The sequence below is a fragment of the Balaenoptera acutorostrata genome, chromosome 9 (genome assembly GCF_949987535.1).
Source record: "Balaenoptera acutorostrata chromosome 9, mBalAcu1.1, whole genome shotgun sequence".
Classification (NCBI taxonomy): Eukaryota; Metazoa; Chordata; class Mammalia; order Artiodactyla; family Balaenopteridae; genus Balaenoptera; species Balaenoptera acutorostrata.
This window is the reverse complement of record NC_080072.1, coordinates 68,681,753-68,695,443: the sequence shown is the minus strand read 5'-3', so window position 1 is coordinate 68,695,443 and position 13,691 is coordinate 68,681,753. Positions and strand designations below refer to the sequence as shown.

The 13,691-nt window shown below is 36.5% G+C and overlaps 1 protein-coding gene across 8 annotated transcripts in view; it reads right to left on the bottom strand.

Annotated features, from left to right (window-relative positions):
- The window catches only part of NAALAD2 (N-acetylated alpha-linked acidic dipeptidase 2), a 135,164-nt gene that overhangs the window by 41,215 nt on the left and 80,258 nt on the right, over window positions 1-13,691 (bottom strand). For all 8 annotated transcript variants that reach the window (XM_007188914.3, XM_057552935.1, XM_028168170.2 and 5 more), the window contains 6 exons: window positions 11,904-11,967; window positions 10,891-10,958; window positions 7,781-7,872; window positions 3,943-4,033; window positions 2,095-2,359; window positions 194-275 (listed from right to left, as the gene is read on the bottom strand). In XM_007188914.3, coding sequence (XP_007188976.2) covers window positions 194-275; window positions 2,095-2,359; window positions 3,943-4,033; window positions 7,781-7,872; window positions 10,891-10,958; window positions 11,904-11,967 — 662 coding nt within the window. The remainder of the gene's footprint in view (window positions 1-193; window positions 276-2,094; window positions 2,360-3,942; window positions 4,034-7,780; window positions 7,873-10,890; window positions 10,959-11,903; window positions 11,968-13,691) is intronic.

Below are 13,691 nucleotides of genomic sequence, written 5' to 3'. Positions count from 1 at the left end.
TTAAAGCAGGCCTTGGATGGGGTCTGATATTCTGCCTTTGTAACAAGCTCCCAGGTGATGTTGATGTTACTGGCTGGCAGACCATAATTTGAGTAGCAATGATTCAGAGTTGAATGCTTCTGTGTGTACCCAGTTCATTCCAGTAACCAGATTGCTTTTCCAAACAGTAGGGAGCTTTACATTTGAAACTTACTTATTCAGATCAACTTGTGAAAGTCTTCTATGAAAATCTGAAGCGGACTTTGAGAAGTTTTTCACAGCAGAAAATAAGGAATCTTTTTTAAAAAATAGAAAAGTAGAAGGGAAATTAGTTAAGCATGAGTGCTTCATATTTCAAAGGTTCATTTTCCAACTCCCCCCCATTCCAGATTGCTGTGACTGAAGAGATGTTGAAACTATTTTTCTACTGAGTCTTCTTGCAGGTCCATGGAAATTATTAGAAAATATTGTAACAAAGAAACAATGTATAAAATTGAAAATGGCAAAATTGGTTCTTAAGGAAATAACAGATTTCAAGAGTTTAGGACATAAAAAATCCTTTTAACTCAATTTATCAGAAACCCAGCATTCATTTATTTATTCATTCAATACTTACTTATTGGGACAACTCTTCATATAGATCTAAGCACAATTTTCTAAATTTTCTTTGCTTCAGTTTCTAGATCTTAGTGCCTGCTGCTCGTCGTAACTTTCTGAAGGTTACTAATTCTTATGTAATTATGTTCCAAAGCCTTTACTGACCACCCGCTACTCATTCTCAGCACCCCTATAGTACTCTCTGTTCACCCCTTTAATAGCTTATCCCCTGCATTTTGTCTTCTCCTTCCCCATGAGAATTTAAGCTCTTTGAGGACAATGACTATTTCTTTTTTTTTTTATTTTTTTCATTTATTATTATTATTTTTTAATTTATTTATTTATTTTTGGCTGTGTTGGGTTTTCGTTTCTGTGCGAGGGCTTTCTCTAGTTGTGGCAAGTGGGGGCCACTCTTCATCGCGGTGCGCGGGCCTCTCACTATCGTGGCCTCTCTTGTTGCGGAGCACAGGCTCCAGACGCACAGGCTCAGTAGTTGTGGCTCACGGGCCTAGTTGCTCCACGGCATGTGGGATCTTCCCGGACCAGGGCTCGAACCCGTGTCCCCTGCATTGGCAGGCAGATTCTCAACCACTGTGCCACCAGGGAAGCCCCAATGACTATTTCTTAATCTTCCTTATATCTCCCAGGAAATAACACAGCACTTGGTACACAGTAGACACTCAGTACATATTTGATAACTTTGATATATACTAAGAATATGTACTCCCAGAATAATAAAAGAAAACGGTTGCAATAAAACAGTAATAATAGCTAACATTATGAGCACTAAGTGACAGTCACCATTGTTTCCATATACCAACCAAATGAAATCTCCACAGCAATCTTGGAAACATTTCATTTTACTATTTCACTCATAATAAAACTGACACATAGAGGGGTTAAGTAGCTTTCTTAAGGTCACACAATGACCAAATATTAGAGCCAGGATTTGAACCAGGAAGTTGCTTCCAGACCCAATGCTTAATGCTCCTACACTACACAACACTACATTTCACTTCTGCTTTGCAGGAGATACATGATGTGGAATAGCAACCACAAAATGGCCAGATATAAAAGGAAAGAATGCTTAAAACCATGTAAAAAATCCTCCATGTAGAAAAACATTAATAGGTAAATGCTGTAGTAATAATGATAACAATGTAATACTACATATATGTAGTGGAAGTGGTGGCTTTCTCTACTTTCCAATCTTTGTGTAATATTGTTACATTTTAATAGTATTGTTCTTATAACAAAACATTTTTAAAGGCAGCAATATGGGGAAAATATTTACCAACCCAATGTTTGTAGCACTAAGCAAAATGGATTCATCCTACAAATATCAAACTAAGTCACATTCTTTAATAGGTGTTTAAAGATTTTTTTCTATAAGTCAGGAGTAAGAAATGAGGCAAGGATAAATTCTAGGATGAAATAGTATGCATGGATGACAATAGGAGGTGATATCTTAAAACTCTAACTTAATGATTATAAAATATCTGTCCAGCCATTTCTTACCAAATGATACTTGATGGTCTCTTAATTGTTGGTCATATTTCTTGGATAAACTGTAGATATCTGTTGCATAGTTTTCCAAAGTTTTTGCATAGTCTTGAATGTTGAAAGGAATGATTTTAGAGTCTGCAAGCTCATAAACCAGTGCTCCTCGTAATTGAGCTACAGCAAGCTGTTTTTTAAACGTGGGGTCATAAAAATTCTCTACCAATTCAAATGTCTCGTAAATTGTATGGTATGTTGGATAGCTGCTGTAATTATCTGTTTTCTGAAAAAAAAAAAAAAAAAAAAAAGGTGGGGGGGACCGAGTATATACAAACATTAAATACTCAAATTATAATATTTTATGGAATCATAAAACGATTGTATTTAAAAACATAACCATACGGTACCCTGAGTTTTATCACGAGTGAAAAAAGTTAAGTCTAATTAACTAAAACCCCACCACCAAATCTTCACCCATTTAAAATTTTACCATTATTCATTTTATAATTCATATAATCTTTGTTCAAAACACTGCTTCTTGAAAATTTTCCCTATTGCTTTGTTGACAATTAAATTAAGGCGTACATACTCAAATTGCATACCAGCACAGTTTAAAATTATCTATCAACTGATTGAGAATGAAAGGTTCTGAGCAGCTAAGTATTGTTATAGCTGAAGGATTATTCAGCTGGCACTTTAACAACACAGGTTTGAACTACAGGGGTTCACTTATACATGGAATTTTTTTCAATAAATATGTACTACAGAACTACACGATCCCGAATGTAAAGCTATGTGTGGGTTTTCAACTGCTGGGAGGGTTGGCACCCCTGTTGTTTAAAGGTCAACATTTCAGCCCCTTCCCTGCCTTCCCAAACAGTATATAACCACATGCCATTTAACCTTTGTTCCAAAATTAAGGGTTACCATTATAAACATAAATTATTACAGGGTGGTACTCCACATAAATATTTTTTACTTCTTAGGTCTGCCTTTCCTAACTTTAGTTTTTACCTATCTGCTACTTTGCCATAAAGCTATCATTCTTATTACTTTTAATATCACTAAAAGGCACCCCTGTATCAGTCTCTCTCCCTCTATCTGATATTCTGCTTTTAATCTGCATTGTCTTAGAAACTAGATAACTTTGTTCAGAATGATGACAGTATAAAAGTGAACAGGCTTTGACAGAGGTAAAGCGCATCTCTTATGTATGATGTGTAATGAGTATTAGTATACAGATTTATGCATTTATTATGGGTTATTCTGAAGCTGTTTTTGCTTACTTCTCTGTTAGCTGTATTCTGGATAGTCAAATTTGCAAGGGATATGTATTCTAGACAAGCAAGATGTTGGCATACTGCAATTATGATTAGAAAATGATTCAAATCTGTGACAAATCTGAGTTTACTGATGTAATCTTCAGTTTGGTTTATGACATAATTTATAACAGACAAACAAACACGGTATAGGTTCGAAACCCATGGACTCACATATCATCAATGTGTTTGAGTGGCAATGGTGCAATGCAGGCAGTGCAGATCAGAAAAGAAGAATTAGATTTTCCAACAAAGCCGCCATCGGGAAAAGGATGCAAACCTCTTGGTAGTGATAACCAGCTAAGTACCTGGCATTACTCTATCAACTACCACTTCACTGAATAACCCTGGCAGTGAACATTCACAAAATAGCTCAAATTATTTCCTAGTCCATCTACGAAAGGACCTGCAGGCTATCTCTATCCCTGCAATTCTTCCCAGGCCACATGTCCACTCGGTGCCTGGTACCCAACAACTAAATGACAGAATTCCTAACAAAGAGAATGTGGATGAAGTGCTATGTATCCAAAATAATACAATGGCTTACCCTATTCTTAGTGTACCGGACTCTTCCTGCAGCAATTCCAAGTCTCTGAAAATAAGCTTCAAAATCACTTCCAGATCCCAGCTTGTTGATTCTAAATGTAAAATATGATACACATACACACACACACGAAGAAATAAATGCATAAATAAATAATATAAAATGAAATAGACGGCACCATGAATCCTGTCCCAAGAACTGCAAGGAATTGTATGGTACATTTATAAAAATTAAGAAAAGGTACACCACCCTCAAAACACTTTCCTATCACACCTATTTATATGTGTGATAAACCTATAAATCTGAACTGATTAAAACCAGAGTCGGGCAGTGACACTAAATATGGCAGCCTGGTAACTATGATATCTTCCGTATCTTCAGCATTTATGGTATTTGTTTTGAGGGAAAAACAAATAAGATACGGTCTCTACCCTCAGAGAACTATAGTCTAGTAAGAAAACTGCCATGAGAAAGTCTACATTTAAGATCATGAAGACTCAAAGTGCCTTAGTTTATTTCAGAAATAAATCTAATTATAATATATTGCTTTGCATATAATTAAGAAGCCACTACATACATACATATATATAAATAATATATAAACATATACATATAAAATGTATTGACGGGATTTCCCTTGTGGCGCAGTGGTTAAGAATCCGCCTGCCAATGCAGGGGACACGAGTTAGAGCCCTGGTCCGGGAAGATCCCACATGCCGCTCAGCAACTAAGCCCGTGTGCCATAACTACTGAGCCTGTGCTTTAGAGCCCGCGAGCCACAACTACCAAGGCCTCGTGCCACAACTACTGAAGCCCTCACGCCTAGAGCCCGTGCTGTGCAACAAGAGAAGCCACCGCAATGAGAAGCCCGCGCACCACAACAAAGAGTAGACCCCGCTCGCCTCAACTCGAGAAAGCCTGTGTGCAGCAACAAAGACCCAATGCAGCCAAAAATAAATAAATAAATAAAAACTTTGGAAAAAAATGTAATGTCATAGAAGATTTTCATTCAAAAATAAGTCAGTAAAACAGAATATAAAATTACATATGCATTAAGAACCTAACTATATACTTCTAAACTATTAGAATGTTTTTGAGATTGAGACCTTGGGATGTTTTTTAAATCTTTTTTTCTACTCTACTGTTTTTTTGAATAAGCATTTAAAACATAATGGAAGGACTTCCCAGGTGGTCCAGTGGTTAAGAATCCGCCTTCCAATGCAGGGGATGTGGGTTCCATCCCTGGTCGGGGAACTAAGATCCCACATGCTGCGGAGCAACTAAGTCCATGCGCCACAACTACTGAGCATGCAAGCCACAACTAGAGAGCTCGCATGCCACAACTACAGAGCCCACCTGCTCTGGAGCTTGTGCGCCACAACTAGAGAGAGAAGCCTATGCGCCGCAACGAAAGATCCCATGTGCCGCAACTAAGACCCAATGCAATTTAAAGATGATACAAATAGATGGAGAGATATACCATGTTCTTGGATTGGAAGAATCAACATTGTGAAAATGACTCTACTACCCAAAGCAATCTACAGATTCAATGCAATCCCTATCAAACTACCACTGGCATTTTTCACAGAACTAGAACAAAACATTTCACAATTTGTATGAAAACACAAAAGACCCCGAATAGCCAAAGCAATCTTGAGAAAGAAAAACAAAGCTGGAGGAATCAGGCTCCCTGACTTCAGACTATACTACAAAGCTACAGTAATCAAGACAGTTTGGTACTGGCACAAAAACAGAAATATAGATCAATGGAACAGGATAGAAAGCCCAGAGATAAACCCACGCACATATGGTCACCTTATCTTTGATAAAGGAGGCAAGCATATACAGTGGAGAAAAGACAGCCTCTTCAACAAGTGGTGCTGGGAAAATTGGACAGGTACATGTAAAAGTATGAAATTAGAACACTCCCTGACACCATACACAAAAATAAACTCAAAATGGATTAAAGACCTAAGTGTAAAGCCAGACACTATCAAACTCTTAGAGGAAAACATAGGCAGAACACTCTATGACATAAATCACAGCAAGATCCTTTTTGACCCACCTCCTAGAGAAATGGAAATAAAAACACAAATAAACAAATGGGACCTAATGAAACTTAAAAGCTTTTGCACAGCAAAGGAAACCATAAACAAGACCAAAAGACAACCCTCAGAATGGGAGAAAATATTTGCAAATGAAGCAACTGACAAAGGATTAATCTCCAAGATTTACAAGCAGCTCATGCAGTTCAATAACAAAAAAAACAAACAACCCAATCCAAAAATGGGCAGAAGACCTAAACAGACATTTCTCCAAAGAAGATATACAGATGGCCAACAGACACATGAAAGAATGCTTAACATCTTTAATCATTAGAGAAATGCAAATCAAAACTACATTGAGGTATCATCTCACACCGGTCAGAATGGCCATCATCAAAAAATCTACAGACAATAAATGCTGGAGAGGGTGTGGAGAAAAGGGAACACTCTTGCACTGTTGGTGGGAATGTAAATTGATACAGCCACTATGGAGAACAGTATGGAGGTTCCTTAAAAAACTACAAATAGAACTACCATATGACCCAGCAATCCCACTACTGGGCAAATACCCTGAGAAAACCATAATTCAAAAAGAGTCATGTACCAAAATGTTCATTGCAGCTCTATTTACAATAGCCAGGTCATGGAAGCAACCTAAGTGTCCATCATCGGATGAATGGATAAACAAGATGTGGCACATATATATAATGGAATATTACTCAGCCATAAAGAAATGAAATGGAGGTATTTGTAATGAGGTGGAAGGAGTTAGAGTCTGTCATACAGAGTGAAGTAAGTCAGAAAGAGAAAAACAAATACAGTATGCTAACACATATATATGGAATCTAAGGAAAAAAAAAAAAAAACAAGGTCATGAAGAACCTAGTGGCAAGATGGGAATAAAGACACAGACGTACTAAAGAATGGACTTGAGGATATGGGGAGGGGGAGGGGTGAGATGTGACAGGGTGAGAGAGTGTCATGGACATATATACACTACCAAATGTAAAATAGATAGCTAGTGGGAAGCAGCCACATAGCACAGGGAGATCAGCTCGGTGCTTTGTGACCGCTTGGGGGGGTGGGATGGGGAGGGTGGGAGGGAGGGAGATGTGGAAGGGAGGAGATATGGGAACGTGTGTATATGTGTAGCTGATTCACTTTGTTATAAAGCAGAAACTAACACACCATTGTGAAGCAATTATACTTCAATAAAGATGTTTAAAAAAAAAAAAAAGACCCAATGCAGCCAAAAATAAAATAAATAAATAAATATTTTTAAAAATATTCCTGTAATAAAAAAAAACATAATGGAGATACATTTAAACTTTCACAAGACTTATTTGCAATATGGAGTGAAGCTATAAATTGCTACCACCAGCTGGTTTTAGAAATAGTATAGGAGTAGAAAACAAATATAAACATAAAATAAATACAAGAAAGCTGCTATTGTATAAATGAGAAGTAAAATTTAATTCTTACATAAAATCTAAACAAATTAAAGGTAAAGGCATAACTTGGTAGTTACTGATAATGCACCTTAATAAGTTTAGAAAGAAATAATCCATCATTTGTTTTTTTACTTCACTTGAATTGTATTTATTAATGTACTTAATACATATCTGAATGTAATTTTATGCAAGAATGCAAAATAATGGCTAATAATTTTTAACTAAAAATTTGCAAAAATACTCTCAAATTGTTGAGACATCTGAGAATTGCCTGTCTGGAGAAACAAGGGGCAAAGGGGAACTCAACTGATCGTGTGATAGAAAACGTACATACAAGTAATTTACCTAGGCAAAGTTTTATTTTCAGATGAAGGGTCCTTTTCTAACCAGCTTTCATAAAGAGATTTACTCTCAAAACCATCATCCGGGCTGGAGATCTGGAAAGATAAATCAAATATCGGGAATAAGAGTAGAACAACTAAATTTACGCCAATATAAAACCACATGTTAATATCGACTTCTACGTTTATCCACGTGAACATTTGTGTATCATATTCTTTACAGAAAAATATGTTTTTGCAAATCGCAAGGAAAAAATCCAGCCCAAATTCTCGTTCATTTATAATTCCCACTTATTTGTAATTTTGCCATGTCCTTAGGAAAAAATGTCTTGCTTATACTGGTAAACTTTTTAATAGCATTTCAGATTTTTAACAAGTGTCATCACTTCAGTGTTGGGCAGCTTAGATTTCTTTTAGTGGGAAGTCACTGGGAGAAAACTTTATATATATAATATTTACTTTAGTAAATTGCTTTTGTCCAAGATGACCTACAGTGAGGCCTTAGGGCAGGAGACAGACATTAAGAAGCTGAGCTTGAAATTGTCAATATGAGTCCTGGTTTTGTAGGGCAGGTGGGGTGAGGAGGAACTGTTATTTTAGAAAGTCTGTGTTTAAACAATGTTGGAATTTGATGGGTTTTAAAAAAACTACATAACCTCAGGTTTCTAGTTGGGAATTTTAAGAACTTATGTATATACATAAACATTTTTTATTACCCTCATTAAACACATACTTACAAACTTATACTTTCCTTTTCTTTCTCCACTCTAAGAAAAGCAGAAGCATGTGGTGGGAAAAAAAATCATCGTACATATTGGCTGCATTTTATTTGTTTGTTGGTTTACAGCTCTGCTTTGTTCAAAAATGGACCAAAGACAGACCCTACTTATGAAACGCTGAAAGCATTATAACCTTTGGTGTATTGCTTCCTTTCTTTAAACCCTAGTTTCCCACATGTGGAAATGGGGATAATGGTGCCCATCTTAATCCAAACAATATCTTCTCTGATATCTTCTCAGGCCTTTAAACAGAGTTGGTTATTCCCTCATCATAGCATACGAGGTCCTCAGCTTAAAAACAGTCTCGGCACCCCACAGAGACATCCCCTCCCCACCAGCTTGTGGGAGCTTCAGGGATATTCTGCTCATTTCCAGCCAAATGACTGGGTTCTACTCTGTACTCTGCTTCTGCCGATTTGCAACAGCTGAGATCCTGCTCCAATTCCTACAAACTGCTTGAACTGAATTCCCTGCAAAATCCTCTTCATTTCCCGGAATCATACCATCCAGGTCTAGCACCAACCAGAACTGTGTCCCTATGGCCTGTACAGCTAAGATCAGAATTTTCTGTTTCAGCTATATGCGCTGTCATAATTGCTGGTTCTCCCCCATTATTTCAACACCTTGTCCATTTCCTGCTTCTATCAGGCAGGTAGGTTCCCTTCTCTCTAAGCTCAGCCCTCTCCACCACACTCCCCAGCACGGTTTGACCGTGCCAACACACACTAGGGGTTGATAAAATTGTAATAAACAGTTTAGGAGGATAAAAGTCTCCTTTTTCTACTGGGTTTTTGTATGGCCACAGATAAGCATCTGCCTTTGTACAAAGGGGGGATAGAATGAAACTTCTGCTTATTGGCCCTGAAATTATTATTATCCCTCACATCAAAGGCAGGAGCCACCTCTGTAGGACAGAACATGAATGCATATCCTGAGAAGGGTTCTCCCAATAAAGATTGTCTCTACAACTTGCTTTCAGATGAGATGTTTTTATGGGACATTCCAATGAAAGGATCAAGGAGATACGCTACCCAATACAGTGAGAGAGTTGTGATGGGAATAATGAGAGGATTCTCATTTGGGAGAATAAGATGTTAAAGACACTAACAGTGAAAAGGAAAGGGCAAGATTAAGGAAGATTGGGAAATAGTACCTACAGGAAAGTGATACCTACTTCACATTGTCATCTACGTGATACCTACTTGAAAGAAATACGTCTATAGTTAAATCCTATAACAAGTAATTATTTAATGATGTACACAGATATTTAATGAATAGATTACATAATTTTTAGAGATTCAGAGTACATTAGAGTTTTCAGAGTATTTTATATATCAATAAGTAATATTTATAAAATTCCTGTGTGCTAAGTAAGCATGTGGAATTATTTCCATTTTGCTTTTAGATTTACTACAGCTTAACCTATTCACTACACTGATACAGAGTAATCTTTCTAAATGAATAAATATGATAATGTATAACCTTGTTAAAGATTCTTGAATTTCTCCATCACCAAATTTCTGAATCCCTTGACCTATTTGTCATGCCCCATTTTGTACCAGCCTTTCACCAACACTTTATGCTTAGGTCACACTAAGTTACCTACAGGTCAAGAAATATGTTCTTTCATACCTCCACATCTTTTTTAGGTACTGCATCCTCTGTTGAGAAAGCGTCTCCCTTACCTTCACATCGCTCCATATTACAGCCCAACCATTAATTCTTCAGGAAACATCCTCTAATGTTTTCCCACTTCCCTAGCTGCCCCAGGATTTTAGCTTCTCTGTTCCACAATTGTTCTTCATTGTATATAGTATCCAATAGTCTAGTGAAATATATATAGTTCCTCTTTTATAGGCCTGTATCCTCTCTAGATTACAAAGTATTTGGATTCAGTAATGTTTTCCTTTTATCATTGCTGCTGCTAGAATTCATTTTATAGGGCCTGATACATAGTAACCACATAATAAACACTTGTTGAATGAATGAATGAATGAGTAGCCAAGGCAATCTTTGAAACAAAGGCTTTTCCATTCCAGCTCAGCGTTCTTTCTGTTATATAAAAATGCCTATGCCAGACGAAATGATAGACCCCATACTTTATAACAAATTTATACAATTATTAAGAACTATTATTAGGACAGAAACTAGTGCTACTATTTTCATAGTTATATCACATAAGTAAATATTATATTAAAGATTTTGTTCTCTTAGTTATCATATCAATACAAATCAGCTATGTGTCGCCAGTTTAAAAATAAGTATCACTAATTTAGAAAACAAGTTATTCACTTACTATTCATCAGAAAACATTAAGACAGAACTACTTATATACCTCTTTTGTCAGTTTATACACCAATTGGTAAAGAAGGGGTGTACAGTCAACTCTGAGAGTATAATTGCCTGAAAAATAAATAAGACACACAGAGTATTTTAATACTTCCAATGAAACTCCAATCTATTTAATTCTAACTTTATTTTCTAATTATAAACAAGATATAATAAACTTCAAATTGAAGGCATCATTCCCAGAGAATTAAAAATAGGGTGGAAATAATTCTTCAGGGGTGAGAGAGGCTGCGGTACACACTTAGGACATTGGAGGGCATAGGCGGACTTTGCTGCTAAGGCAGCAGCTCTCATCCTTCAGTAAGGCAGTATCACTTAGGGAGACTTTAGCAAAGGAAGTGATAAGGCCACAGTATTCTTTCTTCATTCATTCAATTCAGCCTTCTTTTCTTTTTTCCCTGGCTGCGCCGCTCGGCTTGCAGAATCCTAGTTCCCCGACCAGGGATACAACCCGGGTCCACGTCAGAGATACAACTCTGAGTCCTAACCACTGGACGGCCAGGGATTTCCCTCATTCATTCAATTCAATAGTATATATCAAGACATTAGACTACAGCATGTCAGTAGCTAGTAAGTGTGCTTTGACATTTATCTAGAAATAATAATACAGTGAAAGCCTATAGATATAAATGTCACATGTCAGGGTCAAAAGGTAGTCTGTAGTTTGTACTCACTTCAAATTTGCTCCAGTACATACAGGAAGTATTTCTGTATGAAATATTCTGTAGACCAATCCTTTTACTATCTCCACATGAAGAATGTAATTAAATACTAGAGTTTTAACTAGTAATCCAAGATAGGCAAATGGTAAATATACTAAAGAAATTAGGATCAATAGCTTAGTTATGAATCATATTGATTTTCTCTCTGGTAAAAATGGAAAATGGAGGTATTATCGAGGTGTCTCATAGGAGAGGATAATCTTAGAAAGTTTACAAGCTGAATTTACAGACTTAAATGATGGTATACTATTTAATAACAACCCAAAATAAAATTTACCTTCTATAGATGAATCTGAGTTGATATAAGCAACACTTCTCTCCTGAAGTGATTTTACATTCTCCTATAGTTGAAGCAAAAGTTGTTACTTAACTCACAGCATTTACAATTGTGAGAATGTAAAAAAAATAATTTAGTATGAGATTGGTCTACAAATACCTTTATAAATCAAATACCTATGCCTTTGACAATAATTTCTGAGAAATTATCTGATTGGTTGACAACATTAATTCAGTTAAAACAAGAAAAACATTATGATGCTGTAGCTACTGTTTATAGCAATAGCAGTGAGCCCTGAGGCAACAGCATTTTGAAAATGTGGTTCCTTGATCCCCTGCAGCAGAATATCAAGGGTAAACCTCACGGAATCTCAGTCCCACCCCAGATCTACTGAATAAGAATTGCTCAAAGTAAGGTCTGGAAATCTATAATTTTTAAAAGGTATCCCTGGCAATCCTTACATACATTAAAGTGTGAGATCCACTGAAATTGGACACCCATGTAAATTTATCATTTTAAAAGTGAGTAGTTGGAAATTTCCATTTATCTAAATATTTTTTTTAAAAAGACATGATGAAGAAAAAGAACAAAAAAGCAGGAGAATAGAGAAAAAAACAAGAGGGAAAGAAGGATGGGCAATAAAAAAAGATGTACTCTCTCTCTCTCTCTCTCTCTCTGATTCACACACACACACACACACACACACACACACACACATCCAAGAAAAATAAAGCAGAGAAAAACTAATGTCATCACACTCAGATGAGAATATGCTGAGAGACCACTTTACTTCTCTTTCCCTCTAGCTTTGTACCTTATAAGAACATGTTACAATAAAATCATTTAAAGCTGTAAGTGGTTATCACACAAATGAGGATTCTTGCCTCTACAGTTGCCCACACAGGCCAGATCACAGCCGACTCTGTTGTAGATAGAGTCACAGTTCCCATTATAACAGACTTACAGTAGAAATAAAGAAGTTTCCTTAACTATATTTAAGGAAGGTGGGACTTCCCTGGTGGCTCAGTGGTTATGAATCTGCCTGCCAATGCAGGGGACCTGGGTTCGAGCCCTGGTCCAGGAAGATCCCACATGCCGCAGAGCAACTAAGCCCGTGCGCCACAACTACTGAGCCCACGTGCCACAACTACTGAAGCCCGTGCGCCTAGAACCCGTGCTCTGCAACAAGAGAAGCCACCGCGATGAGAAGCCCACACACCGCAACAAACAGTAGCCCCTGCTCACCGCAACTAGAGAAAGCCTATGCGCAGCAACGAAGACCCAGCGCAGCCAAAAATAAATAAATAAATTTATAAAAAAAAAATAAAGAAGGTAACTATGCTGCTGAATGTGATCAAGAATCTGGTAGAAAACTGGAAACAGTATTGAAACTGTCTTTTAACCCACATGTATTTAAATTAATGCAAGGCATATTATATCTTGGATTTATTTTATCTTTATTTTAAGCTGCTGAAATTATAGGAACAGAGACGTATTTATATACACATGCATTCATAAGAAATTACATATTTCTAAAAGTAAATGACCTTAATGAAATTTGATTCATCTAAATTAACAGTCTATCCCAAAATACATATTCATAATACCAACATAATAACAAAACCTCGCAATATAAATGGAATAAAGCATAAGTGATACAAGTAACTGTATGTGTGTGATTTTACTCCCATATTTATTTATTTCATATTATTATTTTAAAGTAAAGTAAGAGGAAAGGAGTCAGAAGGAAAGCATTTAAAAACTAGACACAATGGCAAGAATTATAAG